Source organism: Dipodomys spectabilis, unplaced genomic scaffold (genome assembly GCF_019054845.1).
Source record: "Dipodomys spectabilis isolate Male_0828 unplaced genomic scaffold, ASM1905484v1 ptg000504l, whole genome shotgun sequence".
In the NCBI taxonomy this organism is placed as follows: Eukaryota; Metazoa; Chordata; class Mammalia; order Rodentia; family Heteromyidae; genus Dipodomys; species Dipodomys spectabilis.
In genome coordinates, this window is record NW_024871181.1 from 2,895,898 (window position 1) to 2,917,421 (window position 21,524).

The 21,524-nt window shown below is 58.1% G+C and overlaps 1 protein-coding gene across 1 annotated transcript; it reads right to left on the reverse strand.

Moving 5' to 3' along the window:
* Nucleotides 1-2,215: 2,215 nt before the first annotated feature.
* Atp13a2 (ATPase cation transporting 13A2) lies at nt 2,216-21,161 on the reverse strand. The gene is made up of 29 exons (XM_042669780.1): nt 21,076-21,161; nt 15,819-15,910; nt 15,552-15,734; nt 15,277-15,332; nt 15,055-15,169; nt 14,748-14,827; nt 13,419-13,496; nt 13,167-13,236; nt 12,333-12,467; nt 12,183-12,249; nt 11,977-12,108; nt 10,577-10,732; nt 9,587-9,697; nt 9,464-9,510; nt 9,193-9,381; nt 7,808-8,014; nt 6,909-7,004; nt 6,674-6,833; nt 6,473-6,593; nt 6,254-6,378; nt 5,494-5,654; nt 5,268-5,372; nt 5,109-5,188; nt 4,288-4,440; nt 4,109-4,205; nt 3,259-3,482; nt 3,018-3,169; nt 2,705-2,874; nt 2,216-2,615 (listed from the first exon to the last, which is right to left on the reverse strand). The coding sequence occupies exons 1-29, from the start codon at nt 21,083-21,085 to the stop codon at nt 2,478-2,480; spliced, it is 3,510 nt and encodes a 1,169-aa protein (XP_042525714.1). The 5' UTR covers nt 21,086-21,161; the 3' UTR covers nt 2,216-2,477.
* Nucleotides 21,162-21,524: the final 363 nt, after the last annotated feature.

Below are 21,524 nucleotides of genomic sequence, written 5' to 3' on the forward strand. Positions count from 1 at the left end.
TTTGAGAGGTCATGACGCCTGGCCCCACAAATGTGTTCATAGATAGCAGGTTGTACCACTTGAGCGCTATAGATATCAGGTTCACTCAACATCCAAATCCAAATTCACAACGTCCCAACCCCCCCCTGCCCTCAGTGCCCAACTTCCAGTCCTCCAGCCCTTGACTTCCCCTGTGAACATGTGGACTGTGGGCCTGCCCACAGCTCCCCTAGGACCAAGTATGTGCTGCACAACGTTTGTCCCCAAGTGCCCCCTTGCTGAGCCCATAAATGTACTGTTTTCACTGCCTCATAGCAGCCCAGACAGCGGTAGGCCAGGCCCAGCCCTTCCCAACGCCCATCATTCCTCATGGGCCTGGTCCTGGAGGGAGGAGGGGAAAACACCTGGCAGAAATACTATCTCCTATGCTTGATAAACACGGGAAACTAAGCCAGGTGCTTGGTGGCTCATGCCTGTAATCCTAGCTACTCAGGAGGCTGAGATCTGAGTCTTAAGGTTTGAAGCCAACCTGCACAGAAAAGTCTCTGAGACTTCACTAACCTACAAAAAAAAGCTGGATATGGAGTTGTGGCTCAAGTGGTAGAGCATTAGCAGTGAGCAAAAGAAGCTCAGAGAAAGTGTCCAGGCCCTGAGTTCAAGCTTCAGGACTGGCACGGGGGAGAAAAAAAAAAAAGGAAGCCGGGTGCCAGTGGCTCATACTTGTAATTCTAGCTACTCAGGAGGCTGAGATCTGAGGGTTGTGGTTCAAAGCCAGCCTGGGCAAGGGAAGTCCATGAGACTCCAATCTCCAATTAACCACCAGGAAACCAGAAGTGGCATTGTGACTCAAGTGGTAGAGCGCTTGCCTTGAGCTAGAGCTCAGGGACAGTGGCCAGGCCCAGAGTTCAAGCCTTATGATCGACAAAAGAAAAAAAAAGAAGAAAGGGAGGTGGGTAAGATGGGTGGGAACCGGGGCTTCAAGATGTCCAGCTGGTCCTGCCCACCTTTCTAGACCCTAAGGACTGGGAGTGGCAGCTGTAAGTGGGAGGGAGGGGGCGCTGAGGGCTCCTCTGCACCAGCAGCTGGCCTCAGGCTGGATTAGAGCAGTTATTTACTCACTGCTCTGGATGTGGAGAGCTTGTCCAGTGGGTTCATGGTTGATTTGCTAAGGGCAGCGGAGGTAAGGCAGGATAGATAAGGGCAAAAACCAGGCATGATAAACAGGTGCCAGAAATTAAAAACAACAAACTTTTAAAGCAAATACAGGAGATAGTCACTCCCTCAGAGGAAGCTTCATAATCCCTCCCCTGCATCCAATGACAGACGGATCTGCAGGCAGGCCTCCTTCACGTACACAGCGGCTCTCCTGCTCACCTGTCACTGGCAGGTCTGTGAGAGGACTGGCCTGGGCTCATCCATCGCCCTGCCCGCCTCTTCACAACTTCATTCAACTTTCCCTGTGTTCGGACCCTGGTGGCCTGGGCCTTGCACCAGGCTTCCAGTAACGAGGCCAGCAGGAAGCTGCCCTTTGCTGTGCATCCCTGCTCTGAGGAGCCAGACCCAGCTGCATCTCCAGAGCAGAGGGGCTGGCCCAGAGCCTGCTGGTGGGATGAAGTCAGCCGCACCCACTCTCCCCAGGGGATGGTGTTTGGGGCTGGCTGGGAGATCCAGGCTCAGAGCCTAGATTTTATCTACGGGAGGAACTGACCAAACCCATCCCAGGATGCGGGGGTGGCAGACAGGGGAGGAGGAAGAGAGGAACAGTGCCCTGTAACGTGGCTTGCCAGTGCCCATCACTCCTGCTCTCCCAGGAAAGTGGGATGACCCTGCTTTGAGCCACCTGCTCTCACTGCTGCCCCTGGCGTCCTGTTGCAAGTCCCTGTGTTGGAATGAGTTGCAGCTGTAACCTGAAAGGTGAGGGCTGGCTGGGTCCCCATGGCTCACAGCTGACATCCTAGCTACTCAGGAGGCTGAGATCTGAGGATCACAGTTCAAAGCCAGACCAGGCAGCGAGACTTTTCTCCAATGAACCACCAACAAGCTGGAAGCAGAGCTATAGCTCAAAGTGATAGAGTGCTACTTTGAGTGAAAAAGCCATAGGAGAGTGCAAAACCCTGAGTTCAGACCCCAGCACCCCAGTACTAGAAAGCACATGCATGCACGCACCACGGCTGCCAGGAACACAAGGCCAGCTGGGCGCCAGGAGGGGGCCATGGCAGGGTCTGAAACAGGTGTGGCCAAGCCAGGAAAATATCACTTTATTTGCTACACTGACAGAGGCTCCCAGTGGAGCTGGCCGCTGTCTCTACACAGGGTGGTGTAAGTAGGGGACAACAGTCAACACTTTCCCAGGCCGGGAATGGGGCAGGCTGGGCCAGGCAGTCTCGGGGCAGGAGTGTGAAAATGGCCAAGTCCGTGCTGTGGAGCGGATGGCAGGAGACGCCTCCAGAGGCGGCTGAGGCAGGGCCATCTGGGGTCCAGCATGCCCAGGGCCGGCATTACCTCCTGGGCGCGGCGGGCAGCGGTGGCCAGGGCTGCTCAGCCAGCTCCCGCTCCACCTGCTTGAAGCGTTTCTTGGAGGCGCGTTTGGGCCGGAGCTGCCGCAGGCAGGCAGGGAGACACTGGTCCAGCACGCTCTGCAGAGGTGGGGAGGGAAGGTATGGGGGGGCAGCCAGGCGGAACCCCCAGCCCTCCTGATGTCACCACCGCGGGGGGGACACCCCACCTCCAGCATGAAGGCTCCCACAAAGTGCGAGGCGACCAGGCCCAGCAGCAGCAGCTTGAAACAGGTGTCGGTGATGTTCCTCAGTCCGAGTGGCCCCTGCAGGAGGCCGGGGACCAGGATGAGGCCCACCAGGACAGAGCCCAAGAACGCCAGGGCCACCAGGAAGGGCACTGGGGGTGGGGGAGTCCGTCAGAAAGGGAGCCGCGCCCCGGGACATGCACACACATGCGCACACGCACACTCCACTCGGAGCCCCCTCTCCACACCCCAGCTGCCCCCTCGGCCCCGCGCCCACCCCACCCGGCGGCAGCACCGTTGGTGTAGAGCGGCCGGCGGAAGGGCGCTCCCTTGGACACAGCCGCAGCCAGGATGAGGTACTGGAAGCTGGACAGGGAGAAGATGACCGTGTTCTCGTAGTTGGGCAGGTTGTCAGGTGCTGGCACTGAGCTGTTCAGAGGCACGAACCTGGGGAGCCAGGGCTGGGCTTCAGGGGACAGCTGTGGTGTGAAGGAGGCTGGGGAGGGCTTGGGGGAGCCCAGCCACTTGCTACTCACCAGGGCTGGGCGATGGCCAGGAAATAGCCCCCCAGTTGGACACCAGCCACTAGGGCCACCTGCAGCAGCAGGCTGCCCAGCACAGGCACGCTGAGCAGCGCCCCGGGCGGCCGCGCCCGCCCCAGTGTCAGCGCTGGCCCTGTGCGGCTCATGAGCACCGCCACGGTGGTGGTGATGACCAGGTCGATGGCCAGGAACTGCACATCTCCCAGGTTGGTGTTGATCTGCAGCAGGTGAAGGAGGCCAGAGGGAAACTGAGACCTGGCCCCGCAACCTGTCACTGGGGAGTCTGACAGGACAGGCACCTTCCTGTCACCCCATCGGATGTGGGTGACATGAACCCAGCTCCGGGGAGCCCCCAGTCTGATGCCGGAAGCACTATCCTGCCTCGGGCTGGTCTTGGCAGCAACCTCCCCTCTGATGGAGGCCAAGGCTCCGCCTGTGGCGCCTCTGGGTTGGTGGGGACACGTCCCTGATCTGGAGACGCTGTGCACTGTCTTGCTCTGAACGCCTTCAGAGCAGGGGTGGGAGTACAGTGAGGTCTGGGGCAGAGCTCGTGGGCGAGGGCAGTTTAGGGATTCATGGAAAAGGGGCAGGGGTAGGGGTCCTGGCTCTGCCTCAGTTTCCCTTGCAGACTTAGTGCTACTGGAGTTAGGGACAAGTTAGCACACGGCAGCTGCTGCTGTTTCTAAGGACCCATGAGGTTCGCTGCCTGAGTCTCAGCAGGAAGGACAGAGGGAGGACCAGGGTCCGAATCCCCACACATCCAGAACTTGTCCAGCTCTTGACTGCACTGTGTGTCTTGTCCCTGGGTGGGCACTGGGCTCGCACGGGCCCTGCTGGCACTCACCGTGTAGAGGATCAGGACGGAGATGAACTGGGTGAGGCTGTAGAGGGCCATGTACTTGAAGACGCTGAAGGACGTGTCCAGGGAACAGCGACCTTCCCTAAGTGGTGGGGATGGAATCAGGATCCAGGCCGGCTGTCGGGCCCCTCCCGGTCCGCGCTGCCAGCCCTGCCGGGCCTCACCTGATAACGGCAGGCACACACTCAATGCTGGCCATGCTGGAGGTGAAGGGCGAGACCACAGAGGCCTCTGCCTGGGACAGCGAGATGCCCACGTCAGCGGCCTTCAGGGCCCCGCAGTCATTGGCACCATCCCCGCACATGCCCACGCAATACCTGATGGGATGGACAGGCCTGTGAAATCTGTCTGCTTCACAGGGGTCCTGGCAGAACAGAAATAGCTGGGTCCTCATGCCCCTGTGACGCAGTAATAGTGCTGTGACTCCCGGGAGGGCAGAGGCCAACCTGCCCAGTACTGCTGCTTTTGCCTTTCTGGAGGGTAGTGAGGTTTGAACTCAGGGCCTCTTGCTTGCTAGGCAGGTGCTATACCACTTGAGACACGCCACACCCTTTGTTGCTTTTTCAGGTAGGGTCATGCATCTTTGTTCAGATCACAATCCTCTTCCCTCTGCTTTCCGCTTGAAGCACAGGTAGGTAAGCTGGGATAACAGATGTGAACCACCATACCCAACTTACTTGATAAGATGGGGTCTTGAGCTGTGATCTTCATGATCTCATCTACTGGAGTATCTGGGATTATAGGCATGAACTACTGCACTCAGTCCTGATACTTTTTCACTTATGTGCTACTGGGAATTGAACCAAGGACCTTGTATGTCCTGGGCAAGCAATCTGCCACTGCTTCACACCCCCACCCTGTCCGCTAAGCCTCATCTGGGTACTTCTTGAGGGGAGTAGCTTTCTGCCGAGGAGGGGGAGGGGACAGGATGACAGGCACGCTCCCCTCTGTGGGCCCTGGCCACCCCTGCGGGCGCAGCACTCACTGGAGCTTCTGGAGCTCACACACAAGCTCTGTCTTCTGCTCAGGGGCCATGCGGGCAAAGATGGTGCCTTGCACCAGGACCTGGGGTGCAGAGAGGGCAGGGCTGAGGCAGCTGTGGAGAGCTGAGGGGTGGGGTGGGCAGGGGAGCGGGGTGCCCTACCTTGGGCAGCAGCTTGGGGAAGTGCTTCTTCAGGACACTGAAGGTGGATCCACTGAGGGCCAGGTGGGTGGACCGGGGCTCTGGCTCCACAGTGAAGCTTTCAACCTGGACAGGATCCGGAGAGCCCCGGGAGCTCCCTGAGCTCCCCAGCTGCCCCTGCCCACCCTGCAGTGCCGGGGCCTGGGTGAGGTGAGCTGGGGGGGGGGGCCCTCTGGGTCAGTCTTACCTTAGACCCATTTATGGCTGTGGAGGACTCCACTGGCAGGAAGTCCAGGGAGGCCGGCTGCCCTCGCTCAGGGTGGGTGGCATGGACAATGGTCAGATGCTCCTGGGGGCCCACCATGCCACAGGCCTGAGCCACGGTGATGGCTGTCTGCAGGTTGTCCCCTGGGGGGGTGCAGAGGAGGTCAGTGTCTAATGCTGCTCAGCCCCTGCTCACACTGCCTTGCGGACCCGCCCTCTGCCATCGCTGGCCAATAGAGCATGAGAGAGCTAGCCGGATCTGGAGCTCTGCTTCTCAGTTGGTAAAACCAGGCATCAAAGGGACTTCAGAGAAACCAGGACTGGGCCCATCCGCGCTCCAGATACTGTGTGCATGCGTGTAACTGCTAGGCTGAGTGCGCATGCGTGTGGAGGGCTGCGCCAGGACGTGGGGGAGTAATCCTTGAGGACACAGACCTACTCGCTCCTGCCATTCCACCCCAGCTAGCGTCTTTCTTGTTCCTTGAGACTGTCACAACCTTTGAGCTGGCTGGCATCACCTCCCCAGTTCTCAAAGCTGGAACCTGAGACCCAGGGAGGCCAGCTGGCAGGGGAGCTGGGCCGCAGAGCTCTCAGAGTCTCACTCCATTCTCAGCCTCAGTTTCCTCATCTGTCATGGGTGAGGGCACCGTGAGCACCCATGAATGTTTGGAGAGGGCCTGGACCCCAAAAGGTGGCACAGGGAGTTGCTGGCTTCCCTTCATGCTGCTCCGCAGGCCCGGTACCTGTCACCATGACCGTGCGGATGTTGGTCCCCCGCAGAGCATGGATGACGGGGGTGGTCTGTGGCTTCAGCAGGTTCCTCATGACCAGCAGTCCCAGGAGGCTCAGCTCCCGCTCCACAGTGGCCCTGGAAGGGAGGCAGACCATGGGGTGGCAGCTGAGGTAATTTCCCTGGACCTGGCCACACTACGGGCTCCCTCCCCATGCCAGGTGTGGCCTACCTTGTCAGCTGCTGGGCAGCCTCCAGGCTGGGCACAATGGGCAGTGGCTTGCCAGCCAGAGCCACAACACGATATCCGGCAGCGGTGTAACTCTGCAGCACCTGGGCGAAGCTGGAGGGGACTGCAGGAAGAAGGGTGTCACTGGGGGTGGAGCCACGGGACCTCCATGCCGCCCACCGCAATCTAGGCCTGTCCCTTCACCTGTCTCGGGGCTGCAAAGGCTGGCCACCAGCTCCGGGGAGCCCTTGACGTAGGCCTCAGGCTGCGTGGCTCCCGGCCACGTCACCACCACGTCCATGCGCTGCAGAGCCGAAGAGAAGGGGAACCGGCAAAGGATGCTGACTGGCTGCGGGGTCTCCTCCTGCGGAGACAGAGGAGCTGAGGGGCTGTGGATTCTGCTCTTGGAGTCCCATGCCCACAGTCACCTGAGGCTCACCGTTCTGGGCAGCCGGGGCTCCTGAGCTGGGGGTCTCATCACTGCCAGGACCTGAGCTCCACATGCTGGGTCTGCAGCCGGCCCCTCCTCCAGGACCTGGGAGGCAGACAGAGGTTGGCAGTGAGGGGCGTGGCCCACATCAAGGGTTCACAGGAAGGAGCTGCTGGTGGCCTCCGCGGCCCTGAGATAGGTGAAGGGGTCTTCGGGGCTTTTAGTTGGTAGGCATGGGTAGGGTGAGGTGGTCTCCAGTCCTCCGATTTCTCAGGAAAGACTTGAGCTAGATGCTTGAGAGACCTCCCCCGCAGGAGACAAGAAAGCATGGAAACTAAGAACACAGGCTTTGCAGCTGGGTGAACTCAAGGCCAAACTCTGGCTCTGGACTAGAGGCATGGTTCAGCAGGAAAGGGCCTGGAGTTCAAACACCAGTGACAAGAAAACATACAATAAAAACAAAATCTCAAAACTCTGCCTTTGGGGCTGGGAAGGTGGCTCAGTGGTAGAGCGCTTGCCTTGCATGCCTGAGGCCCTGGGTTCGATTCCTAAGCACCACATAAGCAAAAAGAAAAAAGCCGGAGGTGGCGCTGTGGCTCAAGTGGTAGAGCGCTAGCCTTGAGCTGAAGAGCTGAGGGACAGCGCCCAGGCCCAGAGTTCAGGCCCCACAACCGGACCCAAAAAGAAAAAAAAAACCAACAACTCTGCCTTTGCCAGTAGGCGAAGTATTCAAATTGGTCAACTTCAGTTTTCTTCCCAGGGAGCAAGTTTTTAAGCTTGGTAGGACCGCTAACAGCGGGGGACGGCACATGGTGGGTGCACCGCAGCCATGATACTGACGATGGGTGTTACAGACCCGGCAAGAAGACTGAGTGGAGGTCACAAGGCCCAGCTGCCCTAGTCCTTACCCAGCCAGTAGACTCCACCATCTTAAGGTCCATGGGGTCGCCCACTGGGGAATCGCGTAGCCGGCTGAGGCCATGGCAGGTGGTCAGTGCTCGAAGCAGGGGCCCCACGGGCAGGTGGCGGGGTTCCGGGATCATTGGCAGGAACACATTCCCCTTTAGGGGTACCACCCCCATCACGTCCAAGCCATCCTCAGTGAGGGTGCCCGTCTGTGGGGGACAGGGGCGAGTCCTCAATGAGCTGTGTCCTGCTGAGCTGGGTGCCCAGGCCAGACAGGTTACAGCCAGGACCCAGCCGTAACTCCTGTGCACCTGCTGGGTGCCCATGTGTCCTGCCCCCTCCCTCTCCCCAGCTACTGTCTGGCACTTCCTCGGGTCTCACCCATGGGGGCTTTGCTTCCCTTGCATCTGCTCGCTGTGGACCCTAGATGAAAAGCTGGCCTGAACTTAAATCTATTTGCTGAATGCAAGAATGAATGAGCAAGTGCCTTCTTTTCTAATGTTGGATTTCACTGTCCATTTACACACAGCTCCCTCGCTAGCCTGGGCGCTGGGTGTCTAGGGCTCCCCTCCTCAACTCACAACCCGTGGCCTCTGCGATCGGGGCACTTGCTCACATCACAGGTCTGGTCATGTCCCCTCTACTTCTGCCTGGGCCCTGGGCACAGTGTCTGGGTCTGGGTCCTCTTGCTTCTCCCTGCCTGCTCTGTGAGACTTAGCGGAGGTCACTGCAGACTGGATCGCAGGGGCCATCCTTGATAACTCTTTCTCTTTTTTTAAAAAAATTTTTGGTTTTGTCAGTCATGGGGCTTGAACTCTACCACTTGTGCTTTATCACTCTGAGCCCCAGCTTGACTTCCAGTTTTTGAGTGGTTAATTGGAGATACAAGTCTCACTGGGACTTTTCTGCCTGGGCTGGTTTTGAACCCCAATCCTCACATCTCAGCCTCCTGAGAAGTTAGGACTATAAGCATGAGCCACTGGTGCCCGGCGACAGCCCTCTTTTGAAGGGAGTGTCCATTATGCCCGTTTTCCTCTCCCTACCCCTCCCCGCCATCTGCATCTCTGGAGCACTGGTGCTCTGATTCACTCATTTGAATGGGGACATGCAGTGTCCATGCTGGTCAGGCGCTCAGTACCGACTTGTTCAATGACTTCAGACCCCTCATGTGCCAGCCCAGGGCTGGCGAGGGAAGGAGCTGGGCTGCGTATGAGGGTCTCTAGGTTTCCACTGTGGATGGGACCAGGAGTCTAGCAGACCCTTCACCCACAGTCTGAGGGATGCAGCTGTGGTGCCCGCCTGGCCAGGTCACTGGGGAAAAGGAGGGCTGTGCAGAGCCCACTCCTGCCCCATAGGCCCGCCCCTGCCGCCCACCCCTGCTGCCCACCTTATCAAAGCACACCAGCCGCAGCTTGCCCCCCAGGTTGATGCGAAGCGGGTGGAGGCAGAAGATGCCCTGCGTGCGCAGCCGGCTCTGGGCATAAAGTGTGCACACTGTCATGGCAGCTGGCAGGGCGGGTGGCACCACCACCGTTACCAGGTCCAGAGCACGGATCACCATCTCCTTGACAGGCACCTGGCAGGAGGCACCACTGTCAGCACACAGAGGGCCTGTGTGCAGACCAGCCCAGGGCGCCCCGCCCGGCCCCAGGGCTCACCCGGTTCCCGTAGAGAATGAAGACGCTGTAGATGGTGCCGAGCAGAGCTGGGGGGAACAGTAAGGGATGAGTGTGGAGTCGGATCTTGGGGGGGGCGGGGGGTCTTTGCAGGGGCCCACTCACCCAGGACAGAGAGGGCCGCCACAAACTTCATGCTGTGTGTGTAGAACTTGAAGCTGACGGGCCGGGGGTGCAGGATGGAGCTTACCAACCCCCCTTTGGCTGTACAAAACCCTGAGAACAGACGGGATGCCAATGCAGGGGAGGCAGGGTCAGGACAGGCCCTCCCCCCCCGCCCCCCCCACCGCCACCCCCACCGGCACCTCTGGCATGACGGGACATGATGCTCATGGGCAAACTCCATGCAATTTGGACCCTCAAGCCTTGCTAAGACCCCACAGGAGTTTTAAAAATGGAATCAGTGGCCAGGCACTGGTGGCTGCCGCCTGCAGTGCTGGCTACTCAGGAGGCTGATATCTGAAGATTGTGGTTCAAAGCCAACCTGGACAGGAAAGTCTGTGAAACTATCTCCAATGAACTATCAAAAAGCTAGAAGTAGAGCTATAGCTCAAGTGTAGAGCAAGAGTTTTAAGTGAAAAAGCTAGGGTCAGTACTCAAACCCCAAGTTCATGTCCCGCTACAGGCACAAAAAAAATATAATTAGGGCTGGGAAGGTGGCTCAGTGGTAGAGTGCTTGCCTTGCATGCATGAGGCCCTGGGTTCGATTCCTCAGCACCACATAAGCAAAAAGAAAAAAGCCAGAAGGGGCGCTGTGGCTCAAGTGGTAGAGCGCTAGCCTTGAGCTGAAGAGCTGAGGGACAGCGCCCAGGCCCAGAGTTCAGGCCCCACGACCGGACCCCCCCCCGCCCACACACACAAAATATATATATATATAATTAGTGGACAACATTTAAAAATTGGGTGGGTTTTTGCTTGCCAACCCCCCTCCCAGCATCTGTAATCCTCCCCCTTCCCTCCTCCCCCCCCCCCCACTCCCGGCAGGTCTGCAGGACAGGGATGTGGAGGGCTGTGTGCAGTGGGCCAGATCCTGCCTTGCTTTGGCACTCTCCTGGAGGTGCTGAACTGACGCTCCTCCCATTTCTGAATACACACCTGTCCGGGTCACCACTGCCAGGGAGTGGCGCCCCACATAGGCCCGGGCCTGCAGGACGAGGGTCCCACAGAAGAGTGTGTGCCGCCGATGGGTCTCTGGGCAGTAGGCTCTGGGCCCCTGTGGCAGGGCTGTCTTCAGCACTGGGACACTCTCCCCTGGAAGGGGCATGGTGTGAGGCCCAGGAGGAGCCTCAGGCCCCTCCCTGTCACCCACACCAGGAGTTGAGCTTGGAATTGTTCCTGCAGACCTAAATCTCCTTAAACTCTGTAACCAGGTGCGAACAGGAACTCATAGCCCCATGACCTGGGAGGGCCCTTTATGTCTTCATGAGGACAGTGAGACACCCTGGGGGCGTCTTCTAGGTTGGTTCCTAGGAACCAACTCAGGGGAGTGGGGCCAGTGCTGGGGGCTGCCACGTGTGTGACACGAACTGTAATTCAGGCCAGTGCAGGTATTTGCATGGGGGCTGGCACAGGCTGCCTGGCAGACTACCCACCAACTATGGCCAATGAAGACAGGATTATTAAGACTTATTGCATGCAGGTTCTGCCAAGGACTCAGGGATAAGCCAGGATTGGTCTCCACCTTCCAGTGGGTGGGCAGAGGTGACTGGACCATGGAAGAGGGCCAGCTTGGCAAAACCAAGTATCACACCAATCACTCCCAATATTCTTTCATTTTTTGGTCAGTCCTGGGGCTTGATCTCAGGGCCTGGGCGCTGTCCCTGAGCTTTTTTGCTCTAGGCTAGCACTCTACCACTATGTGCTACAGCTCCACTTCCAATTTTCTGATGGCTAATTGGAGATAAGAGTCTCATGGACTTTCCTGCCTAGGCTGGCTTTGAACTGCGATCCTCAGCTTCCTGAGGAACTAGGACTACAGGCGTGGGCTACCAGCACCCAGCTGCTACTATTATTCTTATTACTTAAGATAACATCTTGTCACATATCCAAGCTGGCCTGGAACTGGAGATCCTCACACCAAGCGTGAACCCATGTACACAAGTGAAAGAACTGCAAGCATGCACACAGTCCATAAGAACCAGGAAACAATGTCTGGGACATCTTGGACCCCTCGAGGGGCTGCTCTGGGCTTGTGAGCAGGGTCCTGTTGGCATGTCATGAGCTCCTGGGTGTTTGGAGGCCAGGCCTTTAGGGAAACCTTGCTATGGATGATGATTCACTTGTGCTGGGGGCCTGCTCTGTACCATTGCTCTGCAGTGACTGAGATGTACAGGAGAGGAGGCTGAGGCACAGAGAGCCAAAACCACACAGACCAAGGGAATGGAGTTACTGCAGCCAAGATTATGACTTGAGCAGGAAAAGGAGAGAAAAGTCACACTAAAACTCACACAATGCAGAGGCCGGGGTGGGCGGTGTGGGCCAGCGCCAGGGCTTACCTGTCAGAGAGCTCTCATTCACCACACACTCGCCAGCCACCAGGGCGGCGTCACAGGGCATCAGGCCGCCCTCCTTGGGCAGCACCATGCAGTCTCCAGGCACCAGCTCGCTGGAATCAACCCACTCCTCCCCTGCAAGCAGATGGTGGTCAGTGTGGCCCAGCTGTACCCCCACTCCCAGCTTCCCTCCTTCCCCAGCTCCTCACCTCCCCCTGGCCGGCACACGCACACCTGTACAGATAGCTTGACCATGTCCCTCAGAGCTGTGCTTTGCTGTGGCAATGGGACAAGACAGGGTGGTTGAGCAGTGGCCCTTGGGGACTGGCCCACTCACCCCTGCCACCTCCCATGCTTACCTTTCTGGTCTTGTAGAGCGACAAGCAGATGGAGATGGTAGAGATGAAGAAGATGCAGAGGGCGTACCAGTAGTAGTGGTCGGCGAGCCACAGCACGATGCTGAAAGCCTGGAACCCATAGTAGGGGTTCAGTGCCTGGGGATGGGCAGGAGGCAGCGTGAAGACCCATGTTCCTGGGACAGGCCAGTCACAAGTCGTGGCTGCCAACCTATATCCACCCCAGCAGATGTCCCTCAGGCCACCAGCTTCACTGCTATAAAGGGGACAATGGCATTTGCTGAGCCCCTACACACCAGCCCTGCTAAGCACTGAGATCTAAATGCCACACGTGGCAATGACAATTCTACCAAGCCATCACCATTTTACAGATGAGGAAACTAAGGCATGGACTGGGGAAGTTGCTAGCTTTTGCCACACAGTGCCTGAGTGTCAGGCTGTCAGGTGCAGCAGCTGGGGTCTGTGGCCCCTCCTTCCACCCTGGCTGGCCCTGGGCAGGGGGTTGGACAGAAACAGGGCCATGTCCTGGCCCCACAATGAAGTGCGGCCTCCTCTGTGTGAATAACCTGCAGGCGCAGGCCTCTCCCAGGGCTCTGTGAGGACACAGGACAGCATGCCCCAAGCCCCAGGCTGGAGGGCGCTTGGTAGGTGCACTGGCTGCATGCTTTTGCTTCCTAGCTAGCCTGCAGGCTGCACCCCACCCTCAGAGAGCCCAAGCTTTGAGCTTCTACATCTTAGACCTGGATTCTCAATGGCTCATGGGGCAGAGTCTGGGTGACTGTCTACTGCCCACTGCCGAAAAGGCAATGGGTGAGTCTCCGGGGAAGGGAGGGTTACCTCGTCCACCAGGAGCTGCGGGTAGGACTTGACTGGGATGCCGATCACGTTGGAGCCGTATATGCTCTTCCTGTAAGGGGCAGCGGCTGAGCTTCCAGGCCACCGGTGGTACACAGCTGGACCCTCCCAGGGTGGTGCAGCTCCCATTTCCCTTGGGGAAACCAAGGCCCCAAGAAAGCACTGCGATGTGGGAGGAAGAGGACAAGGCCAGGTCCTGGCTGGCAGGGCACCTGAGCCCAGGGTGGCACTCACCTCACAGTTTGCTCCTGGAGGCTGAGGCCGGAACGGGAGCTGTGGATGTCATCACAGCTGCGGCCACGGTCCAGCAGGCTGGCAAGGGTGGAGCAGGGACGTGGGGTGGTGTGGGCGACGGGCCTGCGCTCTGCACCCTCACCCCCGCTGGCTGGGGCCCCTTCTGCCTCACTAAGCTCTGGGTAGAAGGCAGGTGCTTCAGGAGCTCCAGCTCCAGCTTTCTCTTTCTGCTCCTCAGGCTGGGCCCCAAGACTGTCTCACCATCAACAGTGACAAGAGCATTGTCACTTAGTGACAAGGGTCCTCCTTAAGACACTGAACTTCTGTGCCTCAGTGTCCTCCAGCTGTGGTGAGCTGTGAGTCAGCGTAAGTGTGCTGTACTTTGGGCAGGGCTAGGCACTCACTATGTGGCATGGCCGCTGCCAAGTTCTGCTGGTGTAATTGCTGAGAGCATGCCTCGCTGCCTGTGAGCTCTGAATGCCCCAACTGGGGCAGAATCCACAGTCTAGCCAACCATTCCTTCCCCCTACCACCCAGATAGAGAAGCTGAGGCCCAGAGGACAACCCACCTCCACGTCCCCAGGAGCAGCCACAACTCACGATGGCTGGGAGCCTGGGGTGTGCTGTGCACTGGCCTAAAGAGTTCCCTTGGGGTCCTAAGGTCCTGGTGCTGAAGGGGACAATGGACTGGATACCACATCCCCTACCACTCCCCCAGCACTGTCTGGCATCATCTTTAAGATGTTCCCAGCTCTGCAGTCTTGTCTTGGGGCTTAGGTGTTGTCCCTAAACAATTTTGTTCAAGGCTAGCACTCTACCACTTTGAGCCACAGTGCCACTTCCAGTTTTCTGATGGTTCATTGGAGGTAAAAGACTCATGGACTTTCCCATCTGGGCTGACTTTGAACTGTGATCCTCAGATATCAGCCTCCTGAGTAACTAGGATGACAGGTGTGAGCCACCAGCCCAGGTTTGTCCCAGGGCTTTTGTGCTCAAGGCTAGTGCTCTACCATTTGAGCCACATCTCCACTTGAAGCTTTTTTGGTGGTTAATTGGAAATAAGTCACAGACTTTCCTGCTCTGGCTGGCTTCAAACTATGATCCTCAGATCACAGCCTCCTGAGTAGCTAGGATTACAGCCATGAGCCACTAGCGCCCAGCTCAGACAGGAATTCTTACACACTCCACCCTTAACAGGACCTTCTGAGGGAGGAGTGTCCCTGCCCCATTTGTAGGCAGTGGCCTCTACCCTGGAAGGGCTGAGTCAGGTACCGGGTTCAGCATTTGTCCCTTCCAGGAGGTGGCCTGGGCTGTTGCCCTGGCTCCTACCTGACTTGGAGGAAGGCTTGCTGAGTCTCAATCCACACGTAGCGCTGGCCCTGGAAGAGGTAGTACCGCAGAACTTGTTTCTGGAAGGAGGGGAGCGGCGGTGAGGAGGCTGCTGTATGGTGGAGGGACCCAGCTCCCTGGGGAGTGCTGGGGGTGAAGGAAGCCCACCCATGACAGAATCGCAGGACACACAAGAGGCTTGGAAGTGTCAAGAGGTCAGACCGTACCCCAGATATTTGGGGCAGCAGAGCGAGGGGGCATGAGGGACACACGTGCCCAGTGTGAAGCAGAGGGGAGGGGCACTCACTGCCTCCTCCTGCCCGTGGAGCGGGGCAGTGTCTTTCCACGTGCTCTCTGGAATTGTCCCCACAGCCACCTGGCTCCGGCCATCCTCTGCTTGGGCCTGTGGGGGCAGCTCCAGGCTGAGGAGGGAGTAGAGATTATTAAGGTGGCTCGGGTCCCCAAAGAGCCCCAATCACCCCTCCCTGGGATGTAGGTGCCGTGCCGGAGCTGTGGAGGGCTGCCTCACCTGCCCCCGATGGCCTCTGTCTGCACCTGGACAGTGGAGAGCTGCCACGAGCTATCCTGGAACACAGAGGTATGGCCTCAACTCTGGGATGGACGCTGCTTGGCCCTTCCAGGCCCATCCCACAGCCAGGGGCCCCTCTGGAGAAGGCAGACGTTGAGGCTGCGTAGGAGCCCATGGGAAGCACCCAGTCAGTCCCGTCCCCCACTGCCCGGGTGAGAAAGCTGAGGTCCTATCCTGGTCCTGGCTGGCCCATCCCAGAGGAGCCCGGCGCTCACCTCTTTGTCTCTTGTTTCGATAACGAGTGTTTCGGCGTGGGCCAGGCTGCAGGGCCGGAGCCGCAGGCGCACGCCCCACAAGGGCTTCCAGCGGAACAGCAGCCAAGGGATCCCGGCCAGCATCCAGACCACGGCGTGATAGCCGATGCCCCTCCATGGACTGCCACAGTAGCCGCTGAGCCTCTGTGGGTAGAAGGTGGGGCTGGGACACAGAGGGCGGTGGCCTGGGCAGTATCCCCGCACCCCATGCCCACTATGTCCACCTACCACGGATGAAACTGAGGAGCTGAGGGGATCGATCGATGTCTCTATCGTCAGGGTCCCATAGCTGGGCGGGCTGCCCACGAGCGGGCTGCTGTCTGGACAGGAAGGAGACACACCGTGGGGGGGGGGGCAGGCACCCTTCCTTCTCTATTTCCTTCCTTCCCTCCCTCTCTTTTGGTACAGGGCCTTGTCCACGCTAGGCAAGCACTCTACCACTGTCCCACACCCACAGCCATTTTGAAACAGACTCTTGCTAACTCGGCTCCAGCTAGCCTCAAACTGGAGATGCTCCTCCCTCAGCCTCTGAGCAGCTAAGATTACAGACGGGCATCACGACGCCGTTTCTTTATCACCAGGTCTCCTCGGGCCTGTGTGCCGTTGGTTCTTACTCGAGAGTCTTGTTTCTTGAGTCTGGCCCAGGGTTGGGAGGCCTGGTGAGCATGCTGGCTCCCTCGTCCTGCTGCTGGCTTGCACGAGGCTGTGTCCCACCGTCCCTTCCTCCCCCACCCCACACTGGACAGGGGTCAGGGCTGCTCATCCTCATTCAATCTCAGTGCCCAACACAGGCTCAGTGTCTCAGAGGAGACACTGAGAAATCAAGTTCAGAACGCTGAAATGTCAGGTGTGCAGGGAACTCTTTACAGTTAAATTGAGGCTTGGGATATAGCACCAAGGGCTACTTTTCCTCCTTCCTCTCTTGGAGAGCTGAGGTCTCCGAAGGGCAGAGGACCAGTGCACGTCCAGACATACACACAAAAAATCAGTATCCATAGTGGCGCTGTGGCTCAAGTGGTAGGGCGCTAGCCTTGAGCTGAAGAGCTAAGGGACAGTGCCCAGGCTCAGAGTTCATTCCCCACGACTTACAAAAATAAAAAATAAAAAAATCAGTATCGAGTCAATATTTCCTGAAGCTTATTAATGTGTGTTTTTCTCTTATTTGCACACAGAGAACACAAGAATCCTGCGAGGGTTACCTCTATTGTGCAGAAAAGCAGAGTCCCAGAGAAGTTCACTAACTTGTCTAAGATCACCAGCAACTATATGGTAGCTCAAGGATACAAACCTAGGCAGGCTGATCAAAAGGCTGCTGTGTGTGTGTGTGTGTGTGTGTGTGTGTGTGTGTGTGTCTGTCTGTCTGTCTGTCTGTCTGTCTCTGTCTCTGCAGGGACTTACACTCAGGGCCTGGATACTATGTTGTCCCTGAGGTTTTTCATTCAAGGCTGGTGGTCTACCACTAGAGCCACATTTCCACTTCACTTCCACCTTTTTTGGTGGTTAACTGAAGAGTCTCACAGACTTTCCTGCCTAGGCTGGCTTCAAATCTCGATCCTCAAATCTCAAGTTCCTGATTAGCTAGGGTTACAGTGTGAGCCACCAGCACCTGGCTGTTTGTTTTTAAAAATGAAACAAGGGTTTATTTAGTGCCAAAAGAAGTTGAGGTGTTGGTAGGGCAGCAATGATGCTCCCAGGGAGCCAGGCTGTCTCTGGTTTGGTTGGTTGGTATGGTTTTTGGTGATACAGGAGATTGAACTCAGGGCCTGGGCTTGCTAGGCAGAAGCTTGAGCCACACCCCCAGCCATGGCTCCTCACAGGCACTAGGTTGCCAGGCCCTCTAGCTGCAAAGTCCCCTGACTGCCCAGCCCTTCTCAGCTCCTTACCCCATGGTAGAGGACGTGAGTGAGCCAGGGCTTGGGTGGTTCTGAGGTATCAGCTTCTGGGCATGCTCAATGCACTCCTGGATGCTCTCCTCTTCCCAGGTTTAGAGCCTTACCTACTTGAGTCCTGAGCCCACTGAGAAGCAGCAGCAGTGGACATGGCTGATCCTTGAAATCAATCAACCTTCCAAACTGATTTTCAGGGACTTACCCCCACCACTAGCTGCAACTAAGCTTTGGCTCTGCCACACCACCTGTGCATACCTTACTGCCAGAGCCACACATCCCCATCAGACCAGCCCTGCCCTCTCTGTCCCAGATCCCTAGAGACAAGGTGCAAATAACTGCTGTGCTAGTCAGGACAATAAGAACAGCTATCGCCACTCAACCTCTTCCCAAGTGACAAATTAGCTCACTTAACCCTCCTCGGTACCCCCAAGGGTGCTCAGCACCAAGCTCTTCCTACAAAGGCCACCAGACAACAGTGCAGCCAGGAAGCCAGGGCGGGATCCTGGGCTTCAGGAGTCACGTGGCAAGTTAGGAAAATGAATAGCGCATGTGCCCTGTGCCGCCTGAGGCCTCTTCTGCCTGGTGACGCAAAAACCAAAGGACTGGAGAGGAGAGCCATCTGTGGCAGTGCCCCCGCCTGCTCATGGTGGCCCACTGCCTCAGAAAACTGATGGCAGTGACACAGAGCCAGGAGGAGGCTGATCGCCGGGACACACACACACACACACACACACACACACACACACACACACACTTGCAATGCATGCATGAATGATGGCAGTCTGCCTTCCCTCCCCAAACAGCACAGCCTCTGCTCTCCAGCATGGCCAGGGTGGGACAGAGGAGCCCCATCCAGACAGTGGGCACCCTCCATATTTCCTGGTTCACAGGTACCATGGCCACCGCCAGGCCACAGCCTTTGCCTGCCAGAGAGCCAGAGACTACAGCGCCCCCAGGTGGGGCAGTGGGGCTTCTCATCTGCCTGGGAGCTGATCTGGGTGCCTGTGAGGTGCATGGAGGGGCCCCCTGGGGCAGCTCCTCTATCCCTTCTAGAACCTTCTGAAGCAGGTACTGCTTTCATCCTGGTTTTGTGGTTGGGTCCCGAGGCACAGAGGTGACTAAGTTGCCAAAAGCCACCGTCACCAGCCACGCCTTCATCATGAGTTGGCTTTCCTGGCTCTCTTCCAAGCAGGCTGTGTTTAGTGAGGCATGTGCCTCAGCCTGTTTGGGCTTCCATCGCCCATCTGTAGGATGGGATGCCAGAGGTCCTGATACCTGCACAGGGGGTTGGATCCCTGCTGGGAGGCGTGGTAGTGCCTAACCCACTTTCCGGCCTGGCTTCCTCTTGTCCACCCCTTGTCCATCCCCACAGCCATTTTGTTGCCTCAGACCAGCCTGTGTTCCAGACTATTGGGGCTGGAAAAGAAGCTAGGCCTGGCTGAGCCTGGACGAAGGCCTCAGTCACCTGTGTGCCCATCTGACTCAACCCACGCCAGCAGGGTGGGGTGGGTTCTTACCTGGCTTCCCAAATGAGAACCCTGAGCCTCCAGGGGCCTGTCTTGCTCCAAAGTACTCCCTGCCTTCGTTGGCTATATAGGTGTTATTGGGGTTCTGCTCACACCTGCATTGATTGGCTGAGTGCATACCTGTGGGGTCTCTCCACACCCCTCCCACCTCAGTCTGCTGTGAGGTGTGCAAGTGCTACCCCCTTCCTCAAGCACCCCAGGATCTGAACAGTGCTCCTTCTTCCCCTTGGGAAGTTCTTCCTTGTGTCTACTACACATCTGTTGTTCCCAGCCAATCTCAGGAAAGGGGGAGAAGAGCTGGTGAAAGAGGAATTCAAACCCTCTAGGATGCCCCTCTTCCCACATACAAAGAGCTGAGGGCACACTGTCCAGCTGTCCTGCAGGACACCTGTCAAAACACCTGGGTGGGTCTGCTTATCTACAATTCTGGTGGCTCAGGGTCACCCTGCAAGTCTCCACGGCTCAGCCATCCCTAGTAGTGGGTGAGCTCGGGCCTGGGCGGGCCTGGTTGGGCTGAGAACTTCCTCTGCACTTGTCCTGCAGTGTTAGGGCTCCAGGGCTTGTGGGACACAGAGCACTCACTCATCCACATAGCTTTCTGAGAGGGAGACCATCAGTTCCCCTTTTTACAGATGGGGAAAGTGAGGAACAGCAGTTAACTCCTGGCCAAACCAGGGTCATAGAACTTAAAAGGAGAAGCAGCTAGAAATTAGTGGATTTTAATTTACTTTTCACAGACTCAGTGAAACGTAAGATCCCCATTTAAAATGCGGCACAGGAGCTGGGGCTGTAGTCCAGCAGTAGGGTGTTTGCCAAGCAAGTACCAGGCCCTGAGTTTGGTCACCAGCATTACAAATATCAATTTTAAAAAATAAAGAGCTGGGCAGTGGTGGCTCACGCCTATCATCATAGTTACACAGACGACTGAGATCTGAGAATCCTAATTTGAAGCTAGACTGGGCAGAAAAGTCCATGAGACTTTTATCACCAACTAACCACCAATGAAAGCCATAAGTGGAGGTGTGGCTCAAGTGGTAGAGCACCAGCCTTGAGCAAAAATGCCAAGGGAGAGTTTGAGGCTGAATTCAAGCCCCAGTATCAGCACCAAAAAAAAAAAAAAAAAGAAGAGGCCCAGAGAGGTTGATCAGCATGCACAATGTCACATATCCATGAGTGGCCAAGGCTGGACTTGGCTCTGGTCTGAGCTCACACCCCTGGGGCAATGCCTTCAAGACTGTGGGGCAGAGGGGTTGGAGTCAAAGCCATTTGGGGGAACCTCTTGCTTCCTTCCTGCAGAAGCCCAGCTTCCTGCTGATCTGCAGGCAGTGGTCCAGGGTGGCAGCTCCGACCTCCCTGACTGGTTCTCCTGTGGCCGGGTGCATGTGTCCATGTCTGTCTGACTGGTGTTTGAATCTGAATCTAAGGCCATCTTTCCTTATTCTTTTTTTTTTTTGGTATGTATGTATGTATTCACTAATCTTTGTTTTGTTTGCTCACTAGGCAAGGGCTCTACAGTCTGCATCCTTCCCCCTCCCTCCCTCCCTGCATGGGGACGTGGAGGGAGAGGTACAGGTGTCCCGGCCCGCAGCTGCACTGTTTTGAGGCGGCGGTTGGGGCTTCATTGGGCAGCAGGCGGGGTTGAACGAGGCTCTGGCAGGAGGAGCTTATCATCCCCCCGGCCTGGGCCGGGGCCGGGAGGGTGTGGTCCCCGGATCCTCCGGGAGCCTGAGGCAGGGTCCCGGACGCCATTTGGGCCCCAGGCTTTGCAGAGACCCGGCGTCCCCGGCCCAGTGGGCCCAGGCCGGGGGGGGGGGGGTGCCCGGAGGCCCCCGCACGGCGCCCCGCGCCCCCACCTGCAGTGGGATCAGCTGGCAGGAGCGGGGCGGGGGGGCCCCGCAGACCCCGAGGCCCAGCAGCCCGGCGGGGCGCGGGTCGGCGGCGCGCGGCGCCCTCGGGCCCCGGCCGCTCCGGGAAGGCCCGGGGAGAGGCGGCGGCCCCGGGCCGGGCTGGCGGCCCCGCGGCGGGATGCCGCCCGTGCCGGGCACCGGGCCACCCCGCGGGGCGACTCACCTGCGCTCATGCTGGCTCCTCGCGCTCATCGCCGGCCCGGCGTGCGCCAGGCCCCGGGGGGCGCGGTCCGGGCGCGGAGGCAGCGGGGTGCGGGCCGGGGGCCGGGGCGCGGGCGGGGGGCGCGGGCACAGGCACGACGCGGAGGCGCGCGCCGAGGTGCCGCAGTCTGTGCTTCTGCGGCCGCCAAGGCCCCGCCCACTCCTGCACGTCAGTCGCCGCCACGCTCAGCCTGCCGGGACTTGTAGTCCAAGCCGGCCTCCTCCAGATGAACACCCAGACACGCAGAGGTGGAGACAGATATTAACTCCCACCCCTCCCACCATCTCGGCCTGCCTCAGACACCGCTGCACACACTACCGCGACTGGGGACTACCCCTCCTGGTAGAAGCTGGCCTCTCTCTTCTAGGCTGTGTGACCATAAGGAAATCAACCAGTCTCTCTGAGCCTCA

What these genes read in the sequence shown, in the direction of transcription:
- Atp13a2 (XM_042669780.1), bottom strand. An exon ending in CAAGCCTTCCTCCAAGTCAG is followed by an intron (nt 13,497 to 14,747) that starts GTAGGAGCCAGG and finishes CACCCTTGCCAG; the next exon opens with CCTGCTGGACCGTGGCCGCA. An exon ending in AGCCCCGGCTGCCCAGAACG is followed by an intron (nt 6,834 to 6,908) that starts GTGAGCCTCAGG and finishes CTGTCTCCGCAG; the next exon opens with GAGGAGACCCCGCAGCCAGT.